The following is a 27,704-nucleotide window of genomic DNA, read 5'->3' as shown; positions in this document are numbered from 1 at the left end:
TCTGGTCCTTTGATATCCACTTCAGGGGCTTTGACATCAATATTAGCTTTTGGGAGGCTGACATCAACATCTGGACCCTCCACCTTTGGACCTTTCAACCCAAATTTTGGCAAGCCGAATTTAGGCATATGAAATCCTCCTTTTGGGCCTTCGATATCAAGATCTGGTCCTTCGATATCAACCTTGGGAGCTTTCATATCTACCTCAGGCATTTTTACATCAATGCCACTTTTGGGAAGGTTGATATCAACATCTGGACCCTCCACTTTTGGACCTTTGATGTCAAATGTTGGCATTTTGATTTTTGGCATTTCAAATCCTCCTTTCGGACCTTTAATATCAACCTGTGGACCTTTGATGTCGAACTCAGGTGTTTTAATGTCTCCCTCTATCTTTGGCACTGACACATCCACATCACCTTTGAGATTGGGACCTCTCAGATTGAAATCCACATCTGGCATGGAAAGATTTGGTCCTGAAATTTTTGGCATGCTGAATTTGGGTCCTTTGATTTTACCACTTGGACTCTCAATGTCAAGATCTGGTCCTTTGATATCCACTTCAGGGGCTTTGATATCAATATCAGCTTTTGGAAGGCTGCCATCAACTTCTGGACCCTCCACTTTTGGACCTTTCAACCCAAACTTTGGCAAGCCAAATTTAGGCATATGAAACCCTCCTTTTGGGCCTTCGATATCAAGATCTGGTCCTTCAATATCAACCTTGGGAGCTTTCATATCTACCTCAGGCAGTTTTACATCAATGCCACCTTTGGGGAGGTTGATATCAACATCTGGACCCTCCACTTTTGGACCTTTGATGTCAAATGTTGGCATTTTGATTTTTGGCATTTCAAATCCTCCTTTTGGACCTTTAATGTCAACCTGTGGACCTTTGATGTCGAGCTCTGGTGTTTTAATGCCTCCCTCTATCTTTGGCACTGACAAATCCACATCACCTTTGAGATTGGGACCTCTCAGATTGAAATCAACATCTGGCATGGAAAGTTTTGGTCCTGAAATTTTTGGCATGCTGAATTTGGGTCCTTTGATTTTACCACTTGGACTCTCAATGTCAAGATCTGGTCCTTTGATATCCACTTCAGGGGCTTTGATATCAATATCAGCTTTTGGGAGGTTGACATCAACTTCTGGACCCTCCACTTTTTGACCTTTCAACCCAAACTTTGGCAAGCCAAATTTAGGCATATGAAATCCTCCTTTTGGGCCTTCGATATCAAGATCTGGTCCTTCGATATCAACCTTGGGAGCTTTGATATCTACCTCAGGCATTTTTACATCAATGCCACCTTTGGGAAGGTTGATATCAACTTCTGGACCCTTGGACCCGAAGTGTGGCATGCCGAATTTAGGCATTTTAAATCCTCCTTTTGGGCCTTCGATATCAAGATCTGGTCCTTCGAGATCAACCTTGGGAGCTTTAATATCTACCTCAGGCATTTCAACATCAATGCCACCTGTGGGAAGATTGATATCAAGATCTGGACCCTCCAGTTTTGGACTTTTGATGTCAAATGTTGGCATTTTGATTTTTGGCATTTCAAATCCTCCTTTCGGACCTTTAATGTCAACCTGTGGACCTTTGATGTCGAGCTCAGGTGTTTTAATGTCTCCCTCTATCTTTGGCACTGACACATCCACATCACCTTTGAGATTGGGACCCTTCAGATTGAAATCCACATCTGGCATGGAAAGTTTCGGTCCTGAAAGTTTTGGCATGCTGAATTTGGGTCCTTTGATTTTACCACTTGGACTCTCAATGTCAAGATCTGGTCCTTTGATATCCACTTCAGGGGCTTTGATATCAATATCAGCCTTTGGGAGGCTGACATCAACTTCTGGCATTTCAACCTTTGATCCTTTCATACTAAATTTTGGCATCTTGAATTTTGAACCCTTACTTTTCGGACCAGTAATTCCCAGATCAAGATTAAGACCTTCAGAGCTTCCAGTCTTCCCTTTGATATTTATATCTCCTTTTCCCATTTTCACATCAGTTTCGGGTCCTTTTACCTTTGGGCCCTTAAATCCAAACTTTGGCAGTTTAAATTTAGTTTTCTTTGTGCCAATTTCTGGCACATCAATGGTAACATCTGGTCCTTCAATTTCTGTTTTTGGTAGTTGAACATCTCCTTTCAAGTCACCCTTCAGCTTTGGCCCCTTTAGGTTGATGTCAACATCTGGCAAAGATATTTTTGGTCCAGATACTTTTGGTAACTTCACCTTTGGCCCACTAAGTTCTCCCTCGGGAATTTCAAATTCCACATTAGGAACTTTAATCTCACCTTGAGGTGTTTTTATGTCTCCCTCAATCTTTGGAGCTGAGATATCTCCCTTTATCTTGGGTCCTTTTAAACTGATATCCACATCTGGCATCTTGGGTCCTGATATTGATGGCATTTTGATTTTAGGCATCTCAAATCCACCCTTAGGCCCTTGGATATCTACCTCTGGACCTTTAATGTCAACGTCAGGTGCCTGCACTTTAATGTCACCTTTGGGAAGGTGACCCTCAACTTTTGGACCTTTCATGTCAAATGTTGGCATTTGGATTTTTGGCATTTCAAATCCTCCTTTCGGACCTTTAATGTCAACCTGTGGACCTTTGATGTCGAACTCAGGTGTTTTAATGTCTCCCTCTATCTTTGGCACTGACACATCCACATCACCTTTGAGATTGGGACCTCTCAGATTGAAATCCACATCTGGCATGGAAAGTTTTGGTCCTGAAATTTTTGGCATGCTGAATTTGGGTCCTTTGATTTTACCACTTGGACTCTCAATGTCAAAATCTGGTCCTTTGATATCCACTTCAGGGGCTTTGATATCAATATCAGCTTTGGGAAGGTTGATATCAACATCTGGACCCTCCACTTTTGGACCTTTCAACCCAAACTTTGGCAAGCCAAATTTAGGCATATGAAATCCTCCTTTTGGGCCTTCGATATCAAGATCTGGTCCTTCGATATCAACCTTGGGAGCTTTCATATCTACCTCAGGCATTTTTACATCAATGCCACCTTTGGGAAGGTTGATATCAACATCTGGACCCTCCACTTTTGGACCTTTCAACCCAAACTTTGGCAAGCCAAATTTAGGCATATGAAATCCTCCTTTTGGGCCTTCGATATCAAGATCTGGTCCTTCGATATCAACCTTGGGAGCTTTCATATCTACTTCAGGCATTTTTACATCAATGCCACCTTTGGGAAGGTTGATATCAACATCTGGACCCTCCACTTTTGGACCTTTCATCTCAAATGTTGGCATTTTGACTTTTGGCATTTCAAATCCTCCTTTCGGACCTTTAATGTCAACCTGTGGACCTTTGATGTCGAGCTCAGGTGTTTTAATGTCTCCCTCTATCTTTGGCACTGACACATCCACATCACCTTTGAGATTGGGACCTCTCAGATTGAAATCCACATCTGGCATGGAAAGTTTTGGTCCTGAAATTTTTGGCATGTTGAATTTGGGTCCTTTGATTTTACCACTTGGACTCTCAATGTCAAGATCTGGTCCTTTGATATCCACTTCAGGGGCTTTGATATCAATATCAGCTTTTGGGAGGCTGACATCAACTTCTGGACCCTCCACTTTTGGACCTTTCAACCCAAACTTTGGCAAGCCAAATTTAGGCATATGAAATCCTCCTTTTGGGCCTTCGATATCAAGATCTGGTCCTTCAATATCAACCTTGGGAGCTTTCATATCTACTTCAGGCATTTTTACATCAATGCCACCTTTGGGAAGGTTGATATCAACATCTGGACCCTCCACTTTTGGACCTTTGATGTCAAATGTTGGCATTTTGATTTTTGGCATTTCAAATCCTCCTTTCGGACCTTTAATGTCAACCTGTGGACCTTTGATGTCGAGCTCAGGTGTTTTAATGTCTCCCTCTATCTTTGGCACTGACACATCCACATCACCTTTGAGATTGGGACCTCTCAGATTGAAATCCACATCTGGCATGGAAAGTTTTGGTCCTGAAATTTTTGGCATGTTGAATTTGGGTCCTTTGATTTTACCACTTGGACTCTCAATGTCAAGATCTGGTCCTTTGATATCCACTTCAGGGGCTTTGATATCAATATCAGCTTTTGGGAGGCTGACATCAACTTCTGGACCCTCCACTTTTGGACCTTTCAACCCAAACTTTGGCAAGCCAAATTTAGGCATATGAAATCCTCCTTTTGGGCCTTCGATATCAAGATCTGGTCCTTCGATATCAACCTTGGGAGCTTTAATATCGAGTTCAGGCATTTTTACATCAATGCCACCTTTGGGAAGGTTGATATCAACATCTGGACCCTCCACTCTTGGACCTTTGATGTCAAATGTTGGCATTTTGACTTTTGGCATTTCAAATCCTCCTTTCGGACCTTTAATGTCAATCTGTGGACCTTTGATGTCCAGCTCAGGTGTTTTAATGTCTCCCTCTATCTTTGGCACTGACACATCCACATCACCTTTGAGATTGGGACCTCTCAGATTGAAATCCACATCTGGCATGGAAAGTTTTGGTCCTGAAATTTTTGGCATGTTGAATTTGGGTCCTTTGATTTTACCACTTGGACTCTCAATGTCAAGATTTGGTCCTTTGATATCCACTTCAGGGGCTTTGATATCAATATCAGCTTTTGGGAGGCTGACATCAACTTCTGGACCCTCCACTTTTGGACCTTTGGACCCAAAGTGTGGCAAGCTGAATTTAGGCATTTTAAATCCTCCTTTTGGGCCTTCGATATCAAGATCTGGTCCTTCGATATCAACCTTGGGAGCTTTAATATCTACCTCAGGCATTTTTACATCAATGCCACCTTTGGGAAGGTTGATATCAACATCTGGACCCTCCATTTTTGGACCTTTGATGTCAAATGTTGGCATTTTGACTTTTGGCATTTCAAATCCTCCTTTCGGTCCTTTAATGTCAACCTGTGGACCTTTGATGTCGAGCTCAGGTGTTTTAATGTCTCCCTCTATCTTTGGCACTGACACATCCACATCACCTTTGAGATTGGGACCTCTCAGATTGAAATCCACATCTGGCATGGAAAGTTTTGGTCCTGAAATTTTTGGCATGTTGAATTTGGGTCCTTTGATTTTACCACTTGGACTCTCAATGTCAAGATCTGGTCCTTTGATATCCACTTCAGGGGCTTTGATATCAATATCAGCTTTTGGGAGGCTGACATCAACTTCTGGACCCTCCACTTTTGGACCTTTCAACCCAAACTTTGGCAAGCCAAATTTAGGCATATGAAATCCTCCTTTTGGGCCTTCGATATCAAGATCTGGTCCTTCGATATCAACCTTGGGAGCTTTCATATCTACCTCAGGCATTTTTACATCAATGCCACCTTTGGGAAGGTTGATATCAACATCTGGACCCTCCACTTTTGGACCTTTGATGTCAAATGTTGGCATTTTGATTTTTGGCATTTCAAATCCTCCTTTCGGACCTTTAATGTCAACCTGTGGACCTTTGATGTCGAGCTCAGGTGTTTTAATGTCTCCCTCTATCTTTGGCACTGACACATCCACATCACCTTTGAGATTGGGACCTCTCAGATTGAAATCCACATCTGGCATGGAAAGTTTTGGTCCTGAAATTTTTGGCATGCTGAATTTGGGTCCTTTGATTTTACCACTTGGACTCTCAATGTCAAGATCTGGTCCTTTGATATCCACTTCAGGGGCTTTGATATCAATATCAGCTTTTGGGAGGCTGACATCAACTTCTGGACCCTCCACTTTTGGACCTTTCAACCCAAACTTTGGCAAGCCAAATTTAGGCATTTTAAATCCTCCTCTTGAGCCTTCGATATCAAGATCTGGTCCTTCAATATCAACCTTGGGAGCTTTGATATCTACCTCAGGCATTTTTACATCAATGCCACCTTTGGGAAGGTTGATATCAACATCTGGACCCTCCACTTTTGGACCTTTCACGTCAAATGTTGGCGTTTTGACTTTTGGCATTTCAAATCCTCCTTTCGGACCTTTAATGTCAACCTGTGGACCTTTGATGTCCAGCTCAGGTGTTTTAATGTCTCCCTCTATCTTTGGCACTGACACATCCACATCACCTTTGAGATTGGGTCTTTTCAGATTGATATCCACATCTGGCATGGAAAGCTTTGGTCCTGAAATTTTTGGCATGCTGATTTTGGGTCCCTTGATTTTACCACTTGGACTCTCAATGTCAAGATCTGGTCCTTTGATATCCACTTCAGGGGATTTGATATCAATATCAGCTTTTGGGAGGCTGACATCAACTTCTGGACCCTCCACTTTTGGACCTTTCAACCCAAACTTTGGCAAGCCGAATTTAGGCATTTTAAATCCTCCTCTTGAGCCTTCGATGTCAAGATCTGGTCCTTCGATATCAACCTTGGGAGCTTTCATATCTACCTCAGGCATTTTTACATCAATGCCACCTTTGGGAAGGTTGATATCAACATCTGGACCCTCCACTTTTGGACCTTTGATGTCAAATGTTGGCATTTTGACCTTTGGCATTTCAAATCCTCCTTTCGGACCTTTAATGTCAACCTGTGGACCTTTGATGTCGAGCTCAGGTGTTTTAATGTCTCCCTCTATCTTTGGCACTGACACATCCACATCACCTTTGAGATTGGGACCTCTCAGATTGATATCCACATCTGGCGCGGAAAGCTTTGGTCCTGAAATTTTTGGCATGCTTATTTTGGGTCCCTTGATTTTACCACTTGGACTCTCAATGTCAAGATCTGGTCCTTTGATATCCACTTCAGGGGCTCTGATATCAATATCAGCTTTTGGGAGGCTGACATCAATTTCTGGACCCTCCACTTTTGGACCTTTCAGCCCAAACTTTGGCAAGCCAAATTTCGGCATTTTAAATCCTGCTCTTGAGCCTTCGATATTAAGATCTGGTCCTTCGATATCAACCTTGGGAGCTTTAATATCTACCTCAGGCATTTTTACATCAATGCCACCTTTGGGAAGGTTGATATCAACATCTGGACCCTCCACTTTTGGACCTTTGATGTCAAATGTTGGCATTTTGACTTTTGGCATTTCAAATCCTCCTTTCGGACCTTTAATATCAACCTGTGGACCTTTGATGTCCAGCTCAGGTGTTTTAATGTCTCCCTCTATCTTTGGGACTGACACATCCACATCACCTTTGAGATTGGGACCTTTCAGATTGAAATCCACATCTGGCATGGAAAGCTTTGGTCCTGAAATTTTTGGCATGTTGAATTTGGGTCCCTTGATTTTACCACTTGGACTCTCAATGTCAAGATCTGGTCTTTTGATATCCACTTCAGGGGCTTTGATATCAATATCAGCTTTTGGGAGGCTGAAATCAACTTCTGGAACCTCCATTTCTGGACCTTTCATCCCAAACTTTGGCAAGCCGAATTTAGGCATTTTAAATCCTCCTCTTGATTCTTTGATATCAAGATCTGGTCCTTCGATATCAACCTTGGGAGCTTTAATATCTACCTCAGGTATTTTTACATCAATGCCACCTTTGGGGAGGTTGATATCAACATCTGGACCCTCCACTTTTGGACCTTTCATGTCAAATGTTGGCATTTTGACTTTTGGCATTTCAAATCCTCCTTTCGGACCTTTAATGTCAACCTGTGGACCTTTGATGTCCAGCTCAGGTGTTTTAATGTCTCCCTCTATCTTTGGCACTGACACATCCACATCACCTTTGAGATTGGGACCTCTCAGATTGAAATCCACATCTGGTGCGGAAAACTTTGGTCCTGAAATTTTTGGCATGCTTATTTTGGGTCCCTTGATTTTACCACTTGGACTCTCAATGTCAAGATCTGGTCCTTTGATATCTACTTCAGGTGCTTTGATATCAATATCAGCTTTTGGGAGGCTGACATCAACTTCTGGACCCTCCACTTTTGGACCTTTCAACCCAAACTTTGGCAAGCCAAATTTAGGCATTTTAAATCCTCCTCTTGAGCCTTCGATATTAAGATCTGGTCCTTCGATATCAACCTTGGGAGCTTTAATATCTACCTCAGGCATTTTTACATCAATGCCACCTTTGGGAAGGTTGATATCAACATCTGGACCCTCCACTTTTGGACCTTTCACGTCAAATGTTGGCGTTTTGACTTTTGGCATTTCAAATCGTCCTTTCGGACCTTTAATGTCAACCTGTGGACCTTTGATGTCCAGCTCAGGTGTTTTAATGTCTCCCTCTATCTTTGGCACTGACACATCCACATCACCTTTGAGATTGGGACCTCTCAGATTGATATCCACATCTGGTGCGGAAAACTTTGGTCCTGAAATTTTTGGCATGCTTATTTTGGGTCCTTTGATTTTACCACTTGGACTGTCAATGTCAAGATCTGGTCCTTTGATATCCACTTCAGGGGCTTTGATATCAATATCAGCTTTTGGGAGGCTGACATCAACTTCTGGACCCTCCACTTTTGGACCTTTCAACCCAAACTTTGGCAAGCCAAATTTAGGCATTTTAAATCCTCCTTCTGGGCCTTCGATATCAACATCTGGTCCTTCTATGTCAACCTTGGGAGCTTTCATATCTACTTCAGGCATTTTTACATCAATGCCACCTTTAGGAAGGTTGATATCAACATCTGGACCCTCCACTTTTGGACCTTTGATGTCAAATGTTGGCATTTTGATTTTTGGCATTTCAAATCCTCCTTTTGGACCTTTAATGTCAACTGATGGACCTTTGATGTCAAGCTCAGGTGTTTTAATGTGTGGTCCTGTAATATCCACTTCAGGGGCTTTTATATCAATATCAGCTTTTGGGAGGCTAACATCAACTTTCTGACTCTGCACTTTAGGACCTTTAATCCCCAAGGATGGCTTGCTGAATTTAGGCATTTTAAATTCTCCTTTGCGGCCCTCAATGTCAACATCCTGTCCTTCAATTTTGACTTTGGGAGTTTTCATTTCACCAACTATTTTTGGAACTGACACGTCAATGTCTCCCGTTATCCTGGGCCCTTCCAGACTCATTTCCACATCTGGCAGCTTGGGTGCTGATGTTGATGGTAGTTTAAATTCTGGTCCTGTGATTTTTGCCTCAGGGCCTTCAATATCAAACCCTGGACCTTTAATGTCAAATTCAGGTGCCTTAACATCAATATTAGTCTTGGGAAGTTTTATATCTGGACCCTCCATTTTTGGAGTTTTTATACCAAATCCACTCTTTGGCCCTTTAATATCAACTCCAGGCATTTTAATATCTCCCTCTATCTTTGGAGCTGACACATCCACGTCCCCTTTGATTTCCGGTCCTCTCTGACTGAAATCCACACTTGGCATGGAGATTTTTGTTCCTGATATGGTTGGTATGTTGAATTTGGCTTCTTTGAGTGTTGCATTTGGTCCTTCAGTGTCAACATCTGCCCTATGAATATCAACACCAGGTGCTTTCACATTAATGTTTGTCTCAACTTCAGGTTTTGTTGTGTGTCTCTCAATTTTTGGAACTGACACATCCATTTCTACCTTCACCTTACTTCCTTTCAGGCTGATGTCTGATTCTGGCATTGTGGGTCCTGTTTTGGATGGCATCTTGAATTTCACTCTTTCACCATCAACCTCTGGTGCTTCAATGCCAGCCTTAGGTGCTTTTATGTCAACTCTTGGTCCCTTGGCCCCATATGATCGTATCTTTATTTGAGGCATTTTTAAATCTCCTTCTTCCCCCTCAATGTTTATAGCTGGGCCTTTAATGTCTATTTTGGGTGCCTTTAGTTCTCCCTCAGGCTTTAGCACTGCTACATCAATCCCTCCCTCTGCCTTGGAACCCTTCAGGTTCAAATCTGTATCTGGCCCAGATAAAGATGGAATTTTTACCTTTGACACTTCCACTTTGTATTTGCTATCACTCTTTGGTACATTGGTTTGAATGCTAGAGTTGATTTCGGATGCTTTGAAGTCAGCCTCTGAAAGTCTTACACTGACAACTGGCCCTTCAATGTTAGAACTTGGACCTCTGATCTGCGTATCTATCCCTCTGATGTCTGCTTCAGGTTTTCGCACTTCTTCATATTCATAGCCTGGGACTTCAGTGTCTATTCTAGATGATTTTATTCCTCCCTTTGTGCTTGGCAAGTTGACATCAACCTCACCTTTCAACTTTGAACCTGTAAGGTTGACATCCACACCTGCCACTGAAATCTTGCCTGGCCTTGAGGAATATCCTGAGGTAACATTGCCTACTGTTATTCCTGTTGTTGTTCCTCCTATCCTGCCACCTCTCAATTCAGCATCACTACTTATGGAACCTCCACCAAGTCTGACATTTGGAAGATCAATACTGCCTGATCCCTTTTCCTCAGATACCTTCACCTTTGTCCTTTCAACAGAACTGGCGTCAGCACTTCCCTCTTGGGTTTTATCTATGGATGACGTCAAAATCTGCATGCTTTTTCCTGGTAAGGACATACTAATTGACCCTCCGTTCTCATCAGTTGAGGTTACCTCTCCACCTACCAATCCTCCTATTGTAACATACTTACTACCAGTGTTTGTGCTGTCTCTTAGTGTCTTGCTTGTTCCTGACAACTGAATATTTCTGTCACCTTGTTCTCCACTCCCTCTTAAGATCTCAAAGTCTCCCTGGCCTTTAGCCCCTGTTGGTCCAAAGTTAGACCCTTTAAATCCAAGACCTGGACCTCTGTCTCTTTCTACCTCTCTTGTAGTTGTTTTAATCTGAACCCCCCCACTGCTCCAGCGTGTCTCTGTGGAGCTGACTTGTGGCCCACTGACAGATACATTGCTTGACTCAAAAACTCCCTCTTCTGGTTTCACGTTACCTGAAGGGCTGCCATGTGAGATTCTGATGTAAGAAGTGCCATCTCCGGATTCTTGTTGTAGCCCCTTAAACTCTGGGCTTGACAGTTCAAGTTGCTCACTTATGCCACCCGGCATATCCACGGTGTAGGTAGTGATGCGGCGGGTGATGGTAGTAATTGTGCTGCCATCGCTGCTTGTGCTGCTATGCCGCTCTGTGCGAACATCCACTCCCTCTGCAAGGTCTTCAGACTTCAGCCTTGGTTTAATCTTTTTTGTGTATATTCTCTTATAGTCCTCATCCTCCCCACTCTGTTGATAGAAAAAGACAGGAAATACAACATGGAAATGTTATTATACCATGTACTCTTTTCAGTAGCTTCCCCATAAACAAATCAGTGACCATATAATTTCAAAAAGGGCTTACAAGGATGATGTCTGGACTGGAACCTCCAAACCGGGTCTTCCCTTCCCATGTCAGGGTGCCGATTGGTGAACGACATGGCGTGCTCACGGGTGAGCAGCAAGGGGATTTGTTTTGTAGTTTCAGTCCAACCTTGTGTCGGTTCAACGTCTTCAGTAGCTCAGCTGTTTCTTCCGAGCTCATGTTATCAAAGTAGACAGTGGCGCCCACAATCTGGTCACCTATGAATTTTGCAGAGACAGTAGCAAAAACTCTGTTAACATACCAGAATACAGAATAAAGTTGAGACAAATCTTATTTCATACTTGATGATTTGAGAAAGAAAATGTATTTGTTACCTTCATATACTTTTCCAGACCGTGCTGCAGGTGACTCTCCTTTGACCTCCTTGACAAAGAGCTCTCCTCCACTTGTCTGTTCAATGGTCAAGCCAGTTTTGTCTGGACCCTCCCAATCTGGAAAGAGCACCTCTCTGGTTTCCTCCTCTTCAGCCATCTGTAAACATAACCATATACAGTAAATAAGGGGTGAAAAAACACAAGTATGTCAGCAAGACCTTGCAGCATATGTTTTTTAGTATACATACAGTATACAGGATGAGATACAAAAAGTACAAGGGATTTTTTGAGATCTTAACTTTGTAAAATACCTTGTTTTTGCTTTCCTCTATTTAAGCCCTGGTGTGTTAGAAACACTCTCTTGGTTTTCCTGCATGAAGAAAAGACAATAATAATCATTAAGACAAAATCATGAAAAACAGTGCATCCCTCTTAAGGTAAATCCTATTTACTAACTCCACTCTGTTAGCTGGTCTGGCTTGTAGGACCCAATGGTAAACACTAGATGGTAGTAAAACCCTTTCACACAACATAGCCTCCACCCCCTCCTTCCCCAGCGCTGTGTTTTGGAAATTTGCTTAGAGTCAGGCCACACCCTGCCCTGAGGAAAGCAGCCCAATCCTGTGCCTACACCCCAGCTCCAATGTCAATAGAGAGGACAATGATAGATAAAGCTGCCTTGCTCTATGAAAACACACACAGAGGTGCAGAAAGGCACAGTAACATACGCCAGCATGTTAGTGCACGCTCTCGCTTTAACACAAATGGACATTCTCAGTAGTTCTGTCAGACTACAACAAGTACACATTCGTATATGCTCACACACACAACGCACATCCAACCTCTTACTCTGTTCATTAATGACAGCTTTGTATCTGGGTTTACCATGTATTTGTTGTAATCATATTTATGACTACCACTGCATCAAAAAGTTGATCACCTTTCAGGTATAGTCAGAAATGCAAAAGTACGTATGTTACTTACTGGGTGCGGTCAATCGACTTTACTAGATAGTGCTGGCCACAATGCATAATCGCTTTCAATAACAACAATGATGTAATAAATCACCATATTTCTATTAGTTCATATCAAGTTAATTACAAGCATGCCTAGCTTCTCTATATCTTTATGTGCACTATAGATACACATTTGCAACCATCAACATTATAAGATGTGTCTGCATGAATCTCTGACCTGCTTTAACAATTGTTTCATTATTACCAAACTCTCCACAACCTTCAATATCACAAAGCTGTTTGGGCCATGTGTCTCTACCTAGCAAGCAATGGCTGCACATTTTTACATTGCATTAATTTGGCAAACACTTTGTGCAATGTGACTTACATGTTTCCTATACACTGTTGTGAATAGTTTCATTGAAAAAGGCAAACTCATTCCATGTGCTTTGTTTTCATCCAGTGCTAGAGCATTTGACTCGATCATATCAAAAGCAACCAGTCAATATTTGACAGTACTGAAACTTTTTTTGCTGAACGATACTGTACCATGAGACACTGACAAAGCTTCATTACCACAGTCATTTCAATGACAGACTCAGTCTACGGCTGCCTGGTGCAGCTTACCACATCAAACTGTGCAGCCATTCAGTAGGTTTCATCAAATTGTCTATTTGCCTATAATCAGCCAAAATAAATGCCAAAAGCCTATCCACAGGATGGCACAAAAGAAACAGGATATGAGTCATAGTGGTGACTGGTTGCATGTGTTTTTATGGGGTAGACTTGACAACCAGGACCAACTCAGGGAGGGATGGTAGAGGATTTACCGTCATTTTATCACCCTGCACCATAATTATTCAGAGCATTGCAAGATACAAGTTCTGGGTGGTAAGCTAAGCACTTCATATGTGGGGGGTAATCAATTATTCCTTTTTCCACTTGGTTTACTAGTGTATTGCTTTGTTTGTATGATCCACTGATCTTGTAGTCAGATTGCTGAGATGGCTCTATCTTTACCGACAGATAGTAGACTTCTTCCAAGGTCATTATGTGAGGTGATGACATGTTGTCAGATTGCTGAGATAACACATAGCCAAATGTGGGTGATCATTGAATTTACATGTGAATATATAACAAGGTAAGGTACTGTTTGTTATTTATGAAGGGAGGAAAAAATGTGGGAGGCAAGTCACAATTTTTTTAAGCATTTGGGAAGCACTTGCATTTTTTTTTTTTTGGCTTAGGGGAGAGACGTACAACTTTAAATAGTTGTATTTTGTACTTATTTTAGATGTGTCTTTCTTTTAAAAATGCGCCTTTTACTGCCGTATGGTGATTGGAATCTCTAAACTTCCACCCCTATCTTAAACTCACTGGACTGCATGCCCCACCTTAAAAGGAAACACCAGTTAGTTTAAGAATTTCAATATGTTACTTCTATGTCCTTTAAAAGTTCAGTCAATATTTGTGAACATGAGCTACTCTCTGTCAAAGCAAGAAACCAGAGAAGTCTCAAACTTGTGATGTCATTAGGTATAAAGTCTGGAGCTGCTCCACAGACAATGAATGGGAGGCTGAGTTTGCAGACCCACAGAATGTTTTTTAACACCCAAATGAGCTTATTTCTATTATAATGTTCTCAGTTCTGACACAGAAGATGTACCCATATACTCAGAACGTTCCTCTGAGTGCTCTCAGTGTCATCTCTGATATCTTTCTCAATTCATAGACAATGGAGCAGCGCCAGTCTTTATACCATATGACATCACTAGTTTGAGTTTTCGCAGTTTTCGAGTTGTTCATGTCTACTAATGTTTTTCAAACTGTCTTACTCCATAGAAATTACATGTATGAATATTGAAAATGGGCTTAGTTCCCCTTTAACCGCCCACTGGATGCGGTGCAGGCAAGGTGAGGGATCATAGTTTTTTGGGGTTTTTTTCCCATCTCCAAAAGGTCATTTTTTTGTATACTCACCAAAGGGTGAGTATACAAAAACCAATAACGGCTGCCACGCCACGTCAATATTCTGTCCGCTGCTGCCACTGCTGTGTATGTTGCAGTTTATTTGGGATAACTGTTATTAATATGCACATGTTGCTAATGCTGGCTCTGTGCATGCTGCGATGTGTTTAAGTGTGATATGTGGGCTTAATAAATTTTGTTGGTGGTGTGTGGTAGGATGTGTGGCTGTCAGGCACCCATATTCGCCCAAAGTGCACACACAGCTTGTGTGATGATGCAGTTTGTAAAGAGGACTGGCAATATGCTTAAGACATTACTATCACTGCCTCCATGCTGTTTACTTGTTTACATTGGCTCCAATACCACCTACATTGGGTGTGAATATAAAAAATATATAAGATTATTGACGGTGGAAGGAGGGTCATACATTTTCCCACAGTCACTCAGAAGGTCTCAGTGAAGTTACAACCCTGCCAAGACTTTCTCCTTTAAGGTAAAATGTCTAAAAACACACTTACACATTCATTCAGTACTATTTTGCACCACTGTAAATAACATTACACCAGTAAGCCAAACATCTATTCCCATTTCAATGAAGCTGCCACACTGTTCTGCAAGATAACAAGCTGCTGGGAACAAGAGGAACCTGAGGCAAAGATAAAGAAACAGCTGTTTCAAAAGGGTCCGTAATAAGCATAACTTGGTCAACGGCCATCTGCCACTCTCGCCACACTGTCAGCAAAGAGGTTTTTAAACAAATGAGAAGGTTAGAAGAAGACAATGCCTATGTTTTGGCTAGTTTGCTGTAAGTCTATATGGTGCGTGTAGGTCTTTGTAGGTTTTTGGGAGAGTTAGGGTGTGTGAGAACGCATTAATAAACAGACAGTTTGGAATGCCAGGTGGTTTGCAAACTGGTCTCCCTAGTTTGCTGGACCCTGTCCAAGGGCACACAGCGAGCAATGCACCAATTAACACCAGTCAATAAATAGACTGAGACTGCACGATTGGAAATACTGAAAAATGCCAGCAATGCTTTGAGGGAACATTAAGCCCACTCTCTGAAACAGCCTTTTGCACACACTTAGGACTGAAAAACAAAAGCCAGGGCCACTGAGAGTGATAATACCGCAGATAGGCATGGTGTTTATGCCAAATATGACGCCAACCACTTGCAGGCATCTACAACCTGATCTGCTCCCTCCTCGCGCTCTCTGTCTCTCTTTATTGTCTCTGTCAGTGTGGCTTGACTGAAGCTAGTAACATGAATCTATCAAGACCTCCAGCCTTACAGTATCCGCGACATTATATGCATCAAACACAGCTGAAATGTGGGAGCATGGAGGGAACAAACAAGGCAGTTTGTAGAGCCAAGGACCCAGCTTTACCCAATTAACTTGTGTAGATCGAATTTCACTCAGGTCAACTGACACTGCCACTTATAGCATCTTAACCCCGGACGCTCTGATCCTAGCCCGAGAGTATTTGGACTGAACCAAAAGAATTTGTGTTTTTCCCATGGGTCACAATGCGGTTCATTTTACACATCTATCTCCTCTCCTCATTCAGTTAATGAAAACAGACAAGAATAGCCGACAAGCTTTTCACATGATCTTGGTTTCCTCACATTTTTTTTTCGTCCACATGCTTCTCAGTGCTTGTTGGCATTACATAGAACTATTCAGCTTCAGTTTGAGAAGGCGACAGTGAATATGAGGCATTTTGACTCTCAAACAAGGCACATATTATTGTTGGCTGGATTACGTTTTGTTTTTTTTTTATGTCACAGAAGGAAAGGGGGAGGCAACATCCATGTGTTCACAAAAACTTCCCCAAGAGCGAGGGAGAGAAAACAGTTTTCTTATTCATTCCTCTATTTCTCACTCACAGGGATAACCTCAGGACACAACTCTCATACTTTCTCTCTCCCTCTATCTATTTTTTAAAACACAATTACCTTACATATTTAACCGTCTTTTCCTTCTCCCCTAACTCAGAGGCTCTCCCTGATCCAGAGTGAACTATTTGAGCTGTCCTTGTTCTCACAGCTTTGACATATTTCTGGCAGCAAGCTGCAGGGAGGAGCTGAGGCTCGCAGCAATATAGGGGGAAAGGAAGGAACTTAGAGAGAGGGAGGGAGATGTAGAGAAGAGGAAACGGTAAAAAAAAAAAATGAAAGTGAGCAAGAAAGTGAGCGGGAAAGGGAGAGGAATGGTTGTGAAACTGCTCTGTGGAACTTCAGCTTGTGAGTTAACAGTGAGAGGGGGAATAGGAACAACAAATACAGGGCTATCACTGAAGTGTCCTCGGGAGCTTACAACAGCTGTGCGGAGGACATCCTGAATATTTACACACTTCGCTCTCTGTCTTCATTCTTTATCAATCTCCAGTTTAAGAACCCCCCCCTGTAGACAAGCTTGCCCTAACATAGCATAACCTATTTTGGAAATAAAGCACAGAGAAACAATTAACATGACAAAGATCATGTGATTAGACATGAATTGTGTCTTAAATGGATTCTAAATAAGTAAGGCTCTGTGCCTGGGATCATAAGACAGGCAGGCGGTCTGTGACTTGAAGCAATCAGGCAACATGACAATCACCCAGTTTGCTTTTCTTTCCCTTTCATTTCTCTGACATGCCTGAGACTGACATTCCTGATGTCACATGTCTTTAAATTCACTTAATGATGTAATCAGAAGCATATTTGAAGATCAAACAAAATTAGATTTTTGCAAGAGGCGTTGGAGGAAACCATGGAGGCATGAGAGCCAAGGGAAACAGATGAGCTCGTTTATCTATCGCATTTTATTATGGCCTGGTATGTTGTGTTGAGCAAGGGGGGATGTGAGGACAGCCAGCCAGACAAAAGCTCCTGTTAACTAGAGTGCAACCAAGGCGCTTTTGTGGCTATGCCTCTCTTATAGCCTGTCATTGGCCTGCATGGGGTTTAGGTTTGGTCTAGCATCTTCTGCAACCTTTCCCTCCACTCGTAAGGGATAAATCGTCTACAGCTGCCAACAAACAGTTAAAACAGTGTGCGTCCGGCTAGCTTTTGACAGGGTTGTTTCGTAAGAAGGGGAAAGGGGTTCGAGCGGAACAGGTGGTGTCTAGGGGGAGGAAGGAGGGGTGCAAAGAGGAGGCACAGCGAGCAGAAGCAGCCAAGTGTCAGGTTTCCACAAGGCAGGCCTTTCACAGCTGAATGGCAGTGGCACGACCTTCCAGGTTCAAAGGAAGCTTTGCAACAAACATTCCAACAGAGGTTTGGCGTCTGGCCGCATAATATAACGCTGTTCTAAGGTGACAGTGACTTGATGGCCTTGGAGTGGAGTGATGGGTGATAAGAAATGTCTTTTCTTTACTCAACCAATAACAGATGTGTTGTGTGGATCTCTTGCATTATGTCTGAAGACACTTACCTTGGATTGCTCAAGCAAGGCCGAGGCCTTCAGTTTGATGCTGTGGTTTTCTTGAATTCTTCGCTTCTGTTGACAGAAAAAAAAACAAGATTAGGATTTAACTATATGATAAGAGGACAAGTTCTACTGTTATCATGGACGATACAAAAGAAGCCCACCCTGTCTTCACTCTGCTTCACTCTCTCACAACAACACACCACATTTTAGTTGCATGTTTGACAGATAACGAAGCATATTCCTCACACTTGAGTCACTGTTGCGTTAAGAGGTGTGTCCCACCGTGACACACAAAGTCACATATACTTTGGTTCCATTCAAGATTTGCTCATGGCATTTTATCGCTCATGCTCAACGGACCTTCCCATGACCAATCAGAGCCTTTAGAGGCTTTAATAGTTAACCAGCAGTAGCAGCAGTATTGACCCTGGCAAGTTGCTATGCAAAAGACTCCCTTTGAGTAAATAAATCCAGCTACTTGTTTGGTGTGGCCCCACTTCTGCAGGGCAGATAGTCAGACACACTAACACACTAGGATCCAGTTCAGCTTGGTGGAATTTGAAACTGAGAGGAAAAAAGAGACTAATTCCATAAAATGTATTATGCTTGTGAATTCCTCTGCTCTAGTTTCGTTGCTCAAGACTGCACTGCAAAGGTGTAAAGTATAAAAGCAGTGTAGTATAACAGCGGAAACAGGCAGCCACATGAGCCATTATATCGATAAAATAAGGTTGCAACTGTATTCGTGATTAAGACTCTAAGTGTCATACTGCATACCAAGTCAATCTTACTTATACCCGCTGTGACAAGCCCAAAATATTACCGGACTTACGAGGAGTGTTGCCTCAGCCCACCGGCATATTGTGAAACAAAGCCTTCTCTTTGTCAGTCTCAGTACAAACAGAACCAAACTTGATGCGTGCACAGACAGGCATCTACCAGTGGGAACAGATCCCTCACAAAAATTCTTCCGAGACAGGCTCTTCAACCCTGTTGTTTACCTCCCCCTCCCCAGCTCCACATGTTCAATAAACAAAATTGCTTATTACTTTGTGAAAAGTATGCCGAACGACTGTGTTAGTGAGACTCTGAAACTATACCTCTGCCGAACGCTAAATACAATCTAGAGAAAGTGACTAAACATGCTTCTAAAAACAAGTGCCATTGGTGCAAAGCTTGTAATACGCTTTCAAGATTTGTCTACGAATGTGCTGTTGTTGATAACCTTTTTGAACGGGTCCCAAGCTGAAATAGATGAGACATAGCTGAGATAAATGCCAGCCAGTGCGTGGTTGTCATTATGTTTGTGTTGGAAGACTTGCGCCAGAGCAGCTGTGTACACTCTCTAACCCATGCTCTTGTTACAGACACGAATTAATCAGACTGCCATGTTGGGAGTCACTCAGGTGAAGGGCTGACTGAATGACAAAGGTAGATCAGTGTAAAGGTAATGTGAGACAGAATTAGCCTGGATCAGATTAAGGGCATGTGAGATCTCTGATTGTGAAAGAAATGCCTGTGGGTTATTTTTTGTGAGCTTTGTTGATGAATGTGATTTGCAATAATGCCCACATACATGGAATGTTAGAAATAGGTTCACCCCACATTCTGTTCCCCATACCTTGGTGAGGCCGCACACATAAACACGCACGCAGGCATGCACGGTAAGGTGAACTGTGGTCACCAAGTGCGGAGAAAGCAAATAAAAACACATGCCGCGTTGGAGAGTAGAAATACCACGCCGCGGTCCACGAGGCGGATCACGTCGCTTCGCCTGTGTGTTCTGCTTGCAGAGGGAGCAGCTCAGTCCACAGCCCCACCCAGGCCTCCAGTCACACACATTCCTTGATAGAGCCGTCAGGCCAGCTGGAAGGGAGCCCAGCCTCTCCCCACAGTGACTAACTCCAAAGAAATGTCCTCTTTCTCTCTGACTCCAGCTTCATTCTATGCCGCCCACCCTGCACCCTGTCTGAGTGCCCCCCCCCCCCAACCTCCAGGTTCTGCTCAAATAAACAAGAACACCACACTCAGTCAGATATGGGCATTTAAAGGCACACTCTCTCAAAGCACAGGAGTGGCTGGGCATCAATGTCACCATTGTCATCATCATCATTCTAATTGGCTCCACCTGTGTACCAGGTAGATGCAACTAACGGCGCCCTACACCTAAAGGCCAAAACACACCGGTGGTGTCATGTGATGGCGGCGTCATTGACGCGAGTCAAGTACCGCCCCCAACACACACAAAAAGCGTCGCGCTGTGGGGCATCAACTGGATTTCTATTGCACACTCCAGTTCGCTAGACTGGGAAGTACAAAATAGTGGTTTTTCAAGGGCGGCGATGCTGGAAAAACAGGACAATAGCGTAAAGTGCCACGTTGCGGCACGTCGACGCGCGTCGAGCCACCGGCGGTGTGGGTTTGTAAATAGCAAATAATGGAGGCAGCTGTTTTGACGCGCGTCGTACGGCGCCGGTGTGTTTTGGCCTTAACTGCCCTCCATCTAAACCCCACCCTAGCGCTTGTGTCCTCCTCAATGCCTCAAGGGTGCATACCTGGACTGTCCTGGTTTGTGTTTAAGTAGGCCAAAGCACACTGGAGACTGATCAAAGTGGCTGCAGTCAGTCCATCAAGTTGACTGCCAAATCCAATTAATTTGGTGAACAGCAAACAGGAGCAGTGTGACAATGATTAAAGCTCAATCCTAAGTGGATCAGGCACAGCGGTGCTGGTGAGTGATAAGATTTGATTATGACCAAATAAAAAGGCACTCAGTACACAGAGGGAAAGGAGGAGAGACGAGCAGTGACCAAATCAGTTGTGTTGTCAAAACAGACCACACTCCCTGTTCCTCTCCCTTCATTGTAGTCTGACGCAGAAAGAGGCACAGCAGGCCCCGGCGTAGGTTCGCCCCTCCCTCAAAAACGCAGATAGGACATGCATGTGTGACACATATGAAAGGAATGCACGTCAAAATAAATGGTTCTTTTCTGCACTCCATAGTCAACATAGCCCTAAACCAAACCACAAGTCCTGCATAAGACCAAAGCCTGCCCACTGACGCCAACTTGGCCTGCCGCTGATTAAACTATTGTGACTTTGGCAGGAGTTTGTGCACAAAATGGAAAAACTGAAGAAAACTCCTCTTCTCTTGCTTTTTACGAGATCGCAAACAAGACCAGGGCTTGAGAGTCACAACTCGTTTCTTGAGTTTCGTGTAAGTGATATTCCAAGCCTCATGTCCACAAAAGGAAGGTCAAGGAAACGTTCTATACTATATGAGGCGACAAGTATCAGATAAATCATGGCTCCTATCATTACTCATTGTTCTCTATTACACCCCGAGGCATTCAAAGGAGGGAGGATCTCACTTTGAGTTTCCTCTCCCGGGGTTTCTCCCATTTTTTCCTCATGCGCTAAGGTTTTTAGGGGAGTTTTTCCTTGTCTTCTCAAGAACTTGGGTTGAACTATAGTGTCATGGGCTATACAACAGAAAACAGCAGTAACCTTTTTGCAAGAATAAAACAAAACATTTTGGCTGTAGCTGAAGTTCTGAAATGAGAAGTGATTCTGGACTGGTGCCTATGGGCAATTTGAGAGCCAAGAGCATTGAGCAACTAACAAATAAAAAAACAAAAGACGATGAAGGACAGAGCTACGGAATAATTGAGTATGCAAATTTTAAAGTAGCATAACTAGTTATTCCAGAGAGAGAAAGAGAGGAGTGAAGTTTACACAGTTCTGCTACATAAATAGGAACTCACATGAGGTGTACAGACACCCATAGCAACCTTATATAGGCTGTGCCATATAACTGCACAACTTCAACTCAATTTAGTTTGTCTTTCACAGCTGCTGTTTGAACAAGAACAAATGCAAGTCCATTCATGGAGCAGGAGACAAGAAGGTTAAGAGGAGGGCAAGATGGCAACCATAGCAGCAGAATGTATATATAGACATAAGACTTTCTTAGCTGTAGACCTCGAAGCGTAAGCGCAAAGTTTTAGGATATGTGTTCATACTTAGCATTTAGACCACACCAGAAGTGCAGGTTTTAGAGCAAGTGTTGGGTTGTTATGAGTGCCATTCGTGAGTATCTTGTGGCAGATAAAGAAAACCTAAACAAAGCTGAATGTATTTCTAAATTTACATTCCAAGCCCTGTTGCCCTGACATTTTGGCTGCCTCATTCCAAACAGAGGTTTTGTAACAGATGCCGCCTGTCATTCCTTGCGCATGGCAACATAACAGCGCTTGTGGGGGTTGGGGTGCAAGTTAGATAATTAGTGGGAGGGCAGGTAGACTACGCAGTAAGTCAACAGTCATTTAATATTTATTATTTTTGGATGGATTCATACAACAGATGTCTAGCAGAGCAATGGGAATGGTTGTCAGCTTATCAGAAAAATGATTCACACCCTTTTTAAATCCCATGCCTGCAGAAGCCCCACCAAACTTAGAGCTACAGTAAACAAGTCTGAATTGCATGCATGTGCATGGGTGTGACTTGCAGAGGTATTATGTGTGACTTGTGATGACTATCTCATCATACTTCTTAAATCACTATTTCTCATCAACAAGGCAAGCCATGCTAATGATAGGTGCTCCGCAGAGCATACTGAGGAGGACATGCTGAAACATTCCAAACCAGTACTGGATGGATGAGAAGGGAGTGGCTGGCTGGATGGACTGCCTAGAAAGACTTTCTAAAATCGCACACTACAGTTAGATGTTTATTTGCAGCTGGATGAAAACTAAACTTCCCCTCCTGGAACGGTTGCCTATCTACAAATTTGCTATTGTTTTATTTAACCAATCCCTAGGGTGGGACTTCAGAGAGTCTGCTGGAGCGGCAGGATGTCCGAAAGTTGAGCCCTGCTTCTAAATAATGCCAAGTGTGAAAAAAATAAACTATGGTTTGATTTCAATCACCCTCCCTTCTTTTAGCTTATTCACTATATCCACCTCCTTTTTTTTTTTTTTTTGCCTCTCCTCGCTGTCCCTCCTTCCAACCACCCACTCAACAAACCCATGAGGAAATGACAGAGGAAGTGTGCTAGAGACCAGTTTCTTTCCGTTTCACACTGGCACGGCTGAGTAATACCGCTCCTCTTGCCTTGACTGCCACTCAATAGGACAAGAATATATAGGGCTTCTGTGAAAAATATCTTGACATGATCCAGCTAAGACTCCAAACAGTCATGAGGCATGTCCTTTTCTTAAGGCTAGTAGGAAGATGCTGTTTGTCACATGGGTGGCAAGTGCAACAAAATCAGCGTGACTGGCAGTGCACACCGCCAATGGCGGCTATGATGACTGGGCAATTAAATGTCTTCAAAATTTTACAGTGTGGTTTTTGGAATTCCAGATGTCTTACACTACCCCAGGTGACAACATAATGTGGCCTCTGTACTGCTGCATTGGTAGACAGCTCAAGTATTTAGACAAACCGTATCCGCCCCAAGCCGAGATGAGGCCCTGTTAACCGACAAGCGTTTTAGCTGCAGGCAGTCAGGAACCGGTTCTGAAAGCTTCAGCGCTGGAAATATCTGTTTCATATTTATTATGTTTGTATAAGTCCATACCCTTGCTTGCAGCAAAACTCACCATCTGCAGTAACATATGTAATACAGTACTTTGAGCCATATGATCACGTACGACACAATTTTTTAAATGAACAAGAAACATGTTATTGCTTAAATTACAACCTACTGGCCAAAGACCTTTCAGCCCCGTGTCACCATTTGGCTCTTAAAGCAGACTGTGTCATAATCAATCACCTTGACAAGAGCAATTTGAGAAACGCCAGACATTTACAGCTGTGGGTCGCTCAACATGAGTTAAGTGCGCATTGTAGAAAAGACTGTTTGCAGAGCCGAGCATAGAGCAGCTCTCCCGAACACTGAAATGATTTTTGGGTGTGGCAACAGGGAGCAGTGGAGGACAGACAACTCCACGCTGAGAAATTTGACTTTTAATTCACATTCAACAAAGGATTACGTCTGCTCTGCTTTTTCCTCAACTTTTTATCATCAGTTTGAACAACTACATCCTATCAGATGCAGGCCAGACTGTATATGATGATTCTAGTTTGATCCACACCTGAAAAGATGCCGCGCGTGCTTTAAATGCGCACACAAGCCAGGCTGAAAGATCTAACTCTCAACTTTTTAGGCAGATAAAGTGTGTTTCTCTTTTACTCCAAAAGTGCGAAGTCTAAGCTCCCCTCTGTATGCCTCAAACCTGGTTTCAATTAGCTTGTCTTTCCAAACCACTACATTCCATTACTCCCCTCCTCGCCCCCGCCCCGCCCATCCCCCCTCACCAACTCACTCCCTGACTCTCTTTCCCAGTCTTCCTCCCTCCTTCTTCTCCTCTCTCCCCCACTTCTTTCCTCCCCTGCACACCCTGGCCAGGCGCCCAGGTTAAGCAACCCCTGGTAAAATAAAAAGAGAAATCTCCCTCAGTCCAAGATTTTTGAAAAAGTAAGTCATAAGAAACAAACACGCCTCAGTACAAAGCAGCAGTGATAGTTTCCAACCTTCTCTTACGTAACGCCAGCTGCAAAAGAGGTACGACTCGTTCAAGAAACTGATTTATATCATAGCAAGAATACAAGTTTGTCGCATTCCACGATGGCAGACTGCATTAAAAGAAGGCCCACATGAGGTTTTCATTGTTCCATATGACTAATAATTCTACGGCACAGCGGACAGGCAGAGAAAAAGTTATGATCAGTGCTTAAACTTTTGCTGAAACCCCCTGGATACCCCAGGAAGGAGCTTTGAATGTGTTTAGAGGAACCAACTGCGACAGCCGTCTGCAGCATGTATAGGTTTTTTCCTTTTTTTTTTTTTTTTTTGGCTGTAAAGGNCCTTTTTTTTTTTTTTTTTTTTGGCTGTAAAGGGTGTGCCTCTGTGTGGAGACAGCAAAGCAAGAAGGGAGGGAGGGGAAAAAAAGGAGGGGGTGGAGAGAGGTGAAAGAGAGGAATCCACACCCGGGGGTGGAGAGAGGTGAAAGAGAGGAATCCACACCCAAGCTTGTTGCTGCAAGCTCTCGTAGAGAAATTACCTTTACTTTTTAAACCTCCCAGTGTCAGCAAAGGGTGTATGCTGGGACTCTTATTTCTCTGCAACTTCTTCCATGCAACTTTAATTCACTGCGTGGGACTTTCCAGTGATGTTAAAAAAGCTTACAATCCCAAAGACTAGAGATTATGTGTATGCAAAGGACATCCACGTTGCACAATAGTCAAATCACTACGGAGTGATTCGTGATTCTTAGAATCATATGAGTATACCCTAAACTCTTTCTATAACAGCAGGCTCACAACTCCGATGCACCTTGGAGAGCAACAATTGTGTGAAGTTAAAAGAAAAGTTAAGTGCGCAACTCCAGTCAAGCCCTCTGCATTCATGTGGTGGCTGTGGGTACACACCCACTTCTCATGTCTTTTGCTCTTATAAATCAGCATTTAAAACTTACAGCATGATGATATTCACACAAAAATAATGCCACTTTGCACCTTGACAGAAAAACTAGCAACTAATCCACATTTTTCTCTTCCTAGAAAACTTCCCTATAGCAAAACCTCCGTTGAGGACAAACCACAGGATACCACAGGAGATAACCGCACATAATAAAGTAGGACAAAGTCACTGTAATCTTCCCACTGACACACACACTCACAATCGCCCGTTGGGATATTTCAGGAATGCTGGATTTTGTAACTTAGTTGTTTCAACTTTGACCAAGTTGTTACAAGCCGGTTGCTATTTTCCAGCACAAGTAAGTTTGAAGCAAAGCACAGCTGGCAGCAACATTTGCAAACACACTTTGAAATAAACATTCATTTCAATCAGAGAAAAGTAAAAAGTGCATCTTTACCTGTGCGCAGTCTTTGCGCCCGAGAAGCCTCACACCAGCTTGAGCATCCTTGGAAACGTGTCGTGTCCCCTTCTACCCAGCCCAAGGAAAGCACTTCTTCCAGTCACAACTTTGCAGTCTGTTAGGATTCTGTCACTCTTTTCCTATTTCTTGATCAACCAAGTTTCCAGGGCGTTTTCTCCCCCCCCCCTTCTTCTCCTCTCTCCCTCCTCCCTTTTCAGCGCTGAGTTGATTTAAACTTTTTTTCTGTGTGGCTGCTCCTCTGGGCTGAGCAGAGTGGTTGGATAGGGAGCTAGGGCAGGGCTCCTGGTTTGAAGAAGGAGGGGAATACAGGGGAGGGGACCGGTGCGAGGGAGTGGCTCTCAGCAGCCGTGGGACCACCCACTGCTTCACACAGAGGGCTCAGATGACATGCAACAGGAAAAGAAACCTCTGCTTGAAGAAAGGAAATAAATGTTAATGAACTATAACATAGCTACATTAAATGCCCATAAGTACCTACATGTATCACCAAACTGTTACCAGCATTCAGCACTTTTAAATCTGCTTTTATCAAAGGCACTTACAATATCAAAGTCAGCATCTAGCAGTGACTGAGAAGACACTTTTAAGTCCATATTATTTATTATTCAAGCAAAGTATGACTGGATATTTTGTGCTTTATCTTTGCTGCTGCTAATAATAATTAAAAAAAACCCTGAAAGACACATTTTGACTGTTTTATTAAGCTAATTCAAGGCATGTGACACACCGCACTGTAGGCCAAAAGGAGGCATTTACCTGCCTTGCATAAATGCTAACACTATGATCAGCACAGCAGTCAAAACCAACTGTATCTTTTCTTAAATTCTCGTCACTCTATAATCTATTTATTAAACAGAATGAACAAAAAAAAAACTATTTTCACTGTTTTTTACTCACATTTAGAGTAAGAATGAAGCAGCCTACAAAGAGCAACACGCCACAATGTGGGTATCATATGATGGGCATTGGCATAAACATGTTATTACAGCATGTAAATTACTGCACACAAAAGCACACAAAGTTATCATTAGCATAATGACTAAGGAGTGAGTCCTTTACTTACAAAGCTTTTATTTACAAGACAGGATTCTCTAAAGGTTATTGTTTTAACAATGCCCACCCTAAACCAAGTCTCACTGAATTGCACTCATAGCTGCATGTTTTATGTTTAATAACTTTATTTCTGTTTTGGATTTTATAATATCTATATGGAAGATTTTGAAAGCTTTATTCTGCCATTTCATATGTGGATATTATGGCAATTATAATAGTAAACTGAGTCACTGCCAGTATAAAGACCACGCTCTTTTCCCTGCATAATTTTGTAATAGCTAGTGTCACATGAAAGATTTCTTTTTTAAGAGTGAAACATCATAGTCATAGCCTTGGTGCTGTTCCTCTTACAGCCATGATGTAGGCCTGCTGTATGGTGTTTCAGTCTTCCTCTCAAAAGGCTTGCTACACCCGTTTCAGACTGCGCAGAGACACAGGCTTTGTTTCTACAAGCTCTAATGCAGGGCCAGCCAAAGTCAACAGAGCGCCATTTAACTCCCTCCAATATTAGAAAATATTTTTCCCACACTTTGTGACTTTTGTTTAAGAAAATATTGCAAGTGATCACACGGGTTAAACAACAACGCAGTTGAATTTGTGCATGCATTTCAGTGTGGTGGAGAGGTAAAAGAAGAAATGACATGAGCCTTTGAGTCATATTGGGTGGTGCCTCAGACAAATTCAGCATGGGACTACGGGTAATATTAAGGTCAGCACATGAGACCTTACAGGCTCAGATGAAAATGCCTGATAAAACCCTGTAACTGCACCAGTATTTTTAAGATAGAAATTCTCTCAAGTTCTCTCAAGGAAGTTTCT

General features: G+C 42.8%; 1 protein-coding gene across 50 annotated transcripts in view; it reads right to left on the bottom strand.

The window, feature by feature from the left end:
• Positions 1-26,082, bottom strand: part of ahnak (AHNAK nucleoprotein) — a 32,891-nt gene extending 6,809 nt beyond the window's left edge. The window contains exons 1-13 of one of the 50 annotated variants that reach the window (XM_050042611.1): positions 25,809-26,082; positions 17,926-17,991; positions 11,897-11,955; positions 11,586-11,742; positions 11,251-11,468; positions 8,486-11,135; positions 6,417-6,865; positions 5,786-5,876; positions 5,337-5,428; positions 3,626-3,716; positions 1,601-3,268; positions 815-892; positions 92-274 (exon numbers count right to left, since the gene is read on the bottom strand). In XM_050042611.1, the coding sequence (XP_049898568.1) occupies positions 92-274; positions 815-892; positions 1,601-3,268; positions 3,626-3,716; positions 5,337-5,428; positions 5,786-5,876; positions 6,417-6,865; positions 8,486-11,135; positions 11,251-11,468; positions 11,586-11,742 (5,677 nt within the window). In that variant the 5' untranslated portion in view covers positions 11,897-11,955; positions 17,926-17,991; positions 25,809-26,082. Of the gene's footprint in view, positions 1-91; positions 275-631; positions 744-814; positions 1,284-1,430; positions 1,452-1,600; positions 3,269-3,346; positions 5,969-6,416; positions 6,866-6,956; positions 7,049-7,496; positions 7,589-8,036; positions 8,129-8,485; positions 11,136-11,250; positions 11,469-11,585; positions 11,743-11,896; positions 11,956-17,925; positions 17,992-25,808 lie in introns of all 50 variants that reach the window. The other 49 variants (XM_050042580.1, XM_050042579.1, XM_050042590.1 and 46 more) reach the window with 49 other exon arrangements.
• Between the last annotated feature and the right edge of the window lie 1,622 nt (positions 26,083-27,704).

Source organism: Epinephelus moara, chromosome 4 (genome assembly GCF_006386435.1).
Source record: "Epinephelus moara isolate mb chromosome 4, YSFRI_EMoa_1.0, whole genome shotgun sequence".
NCBI lineage: Eukaryota > Metazoa > Chordata > Actinopteri > Perciformes > Serranidae > Epinephelus > Epinephelus moara.
Note: the sequence above shows the minus strand (reverse complement) of the source record. Positions and strands in the feature narration are given on the sequence as shown.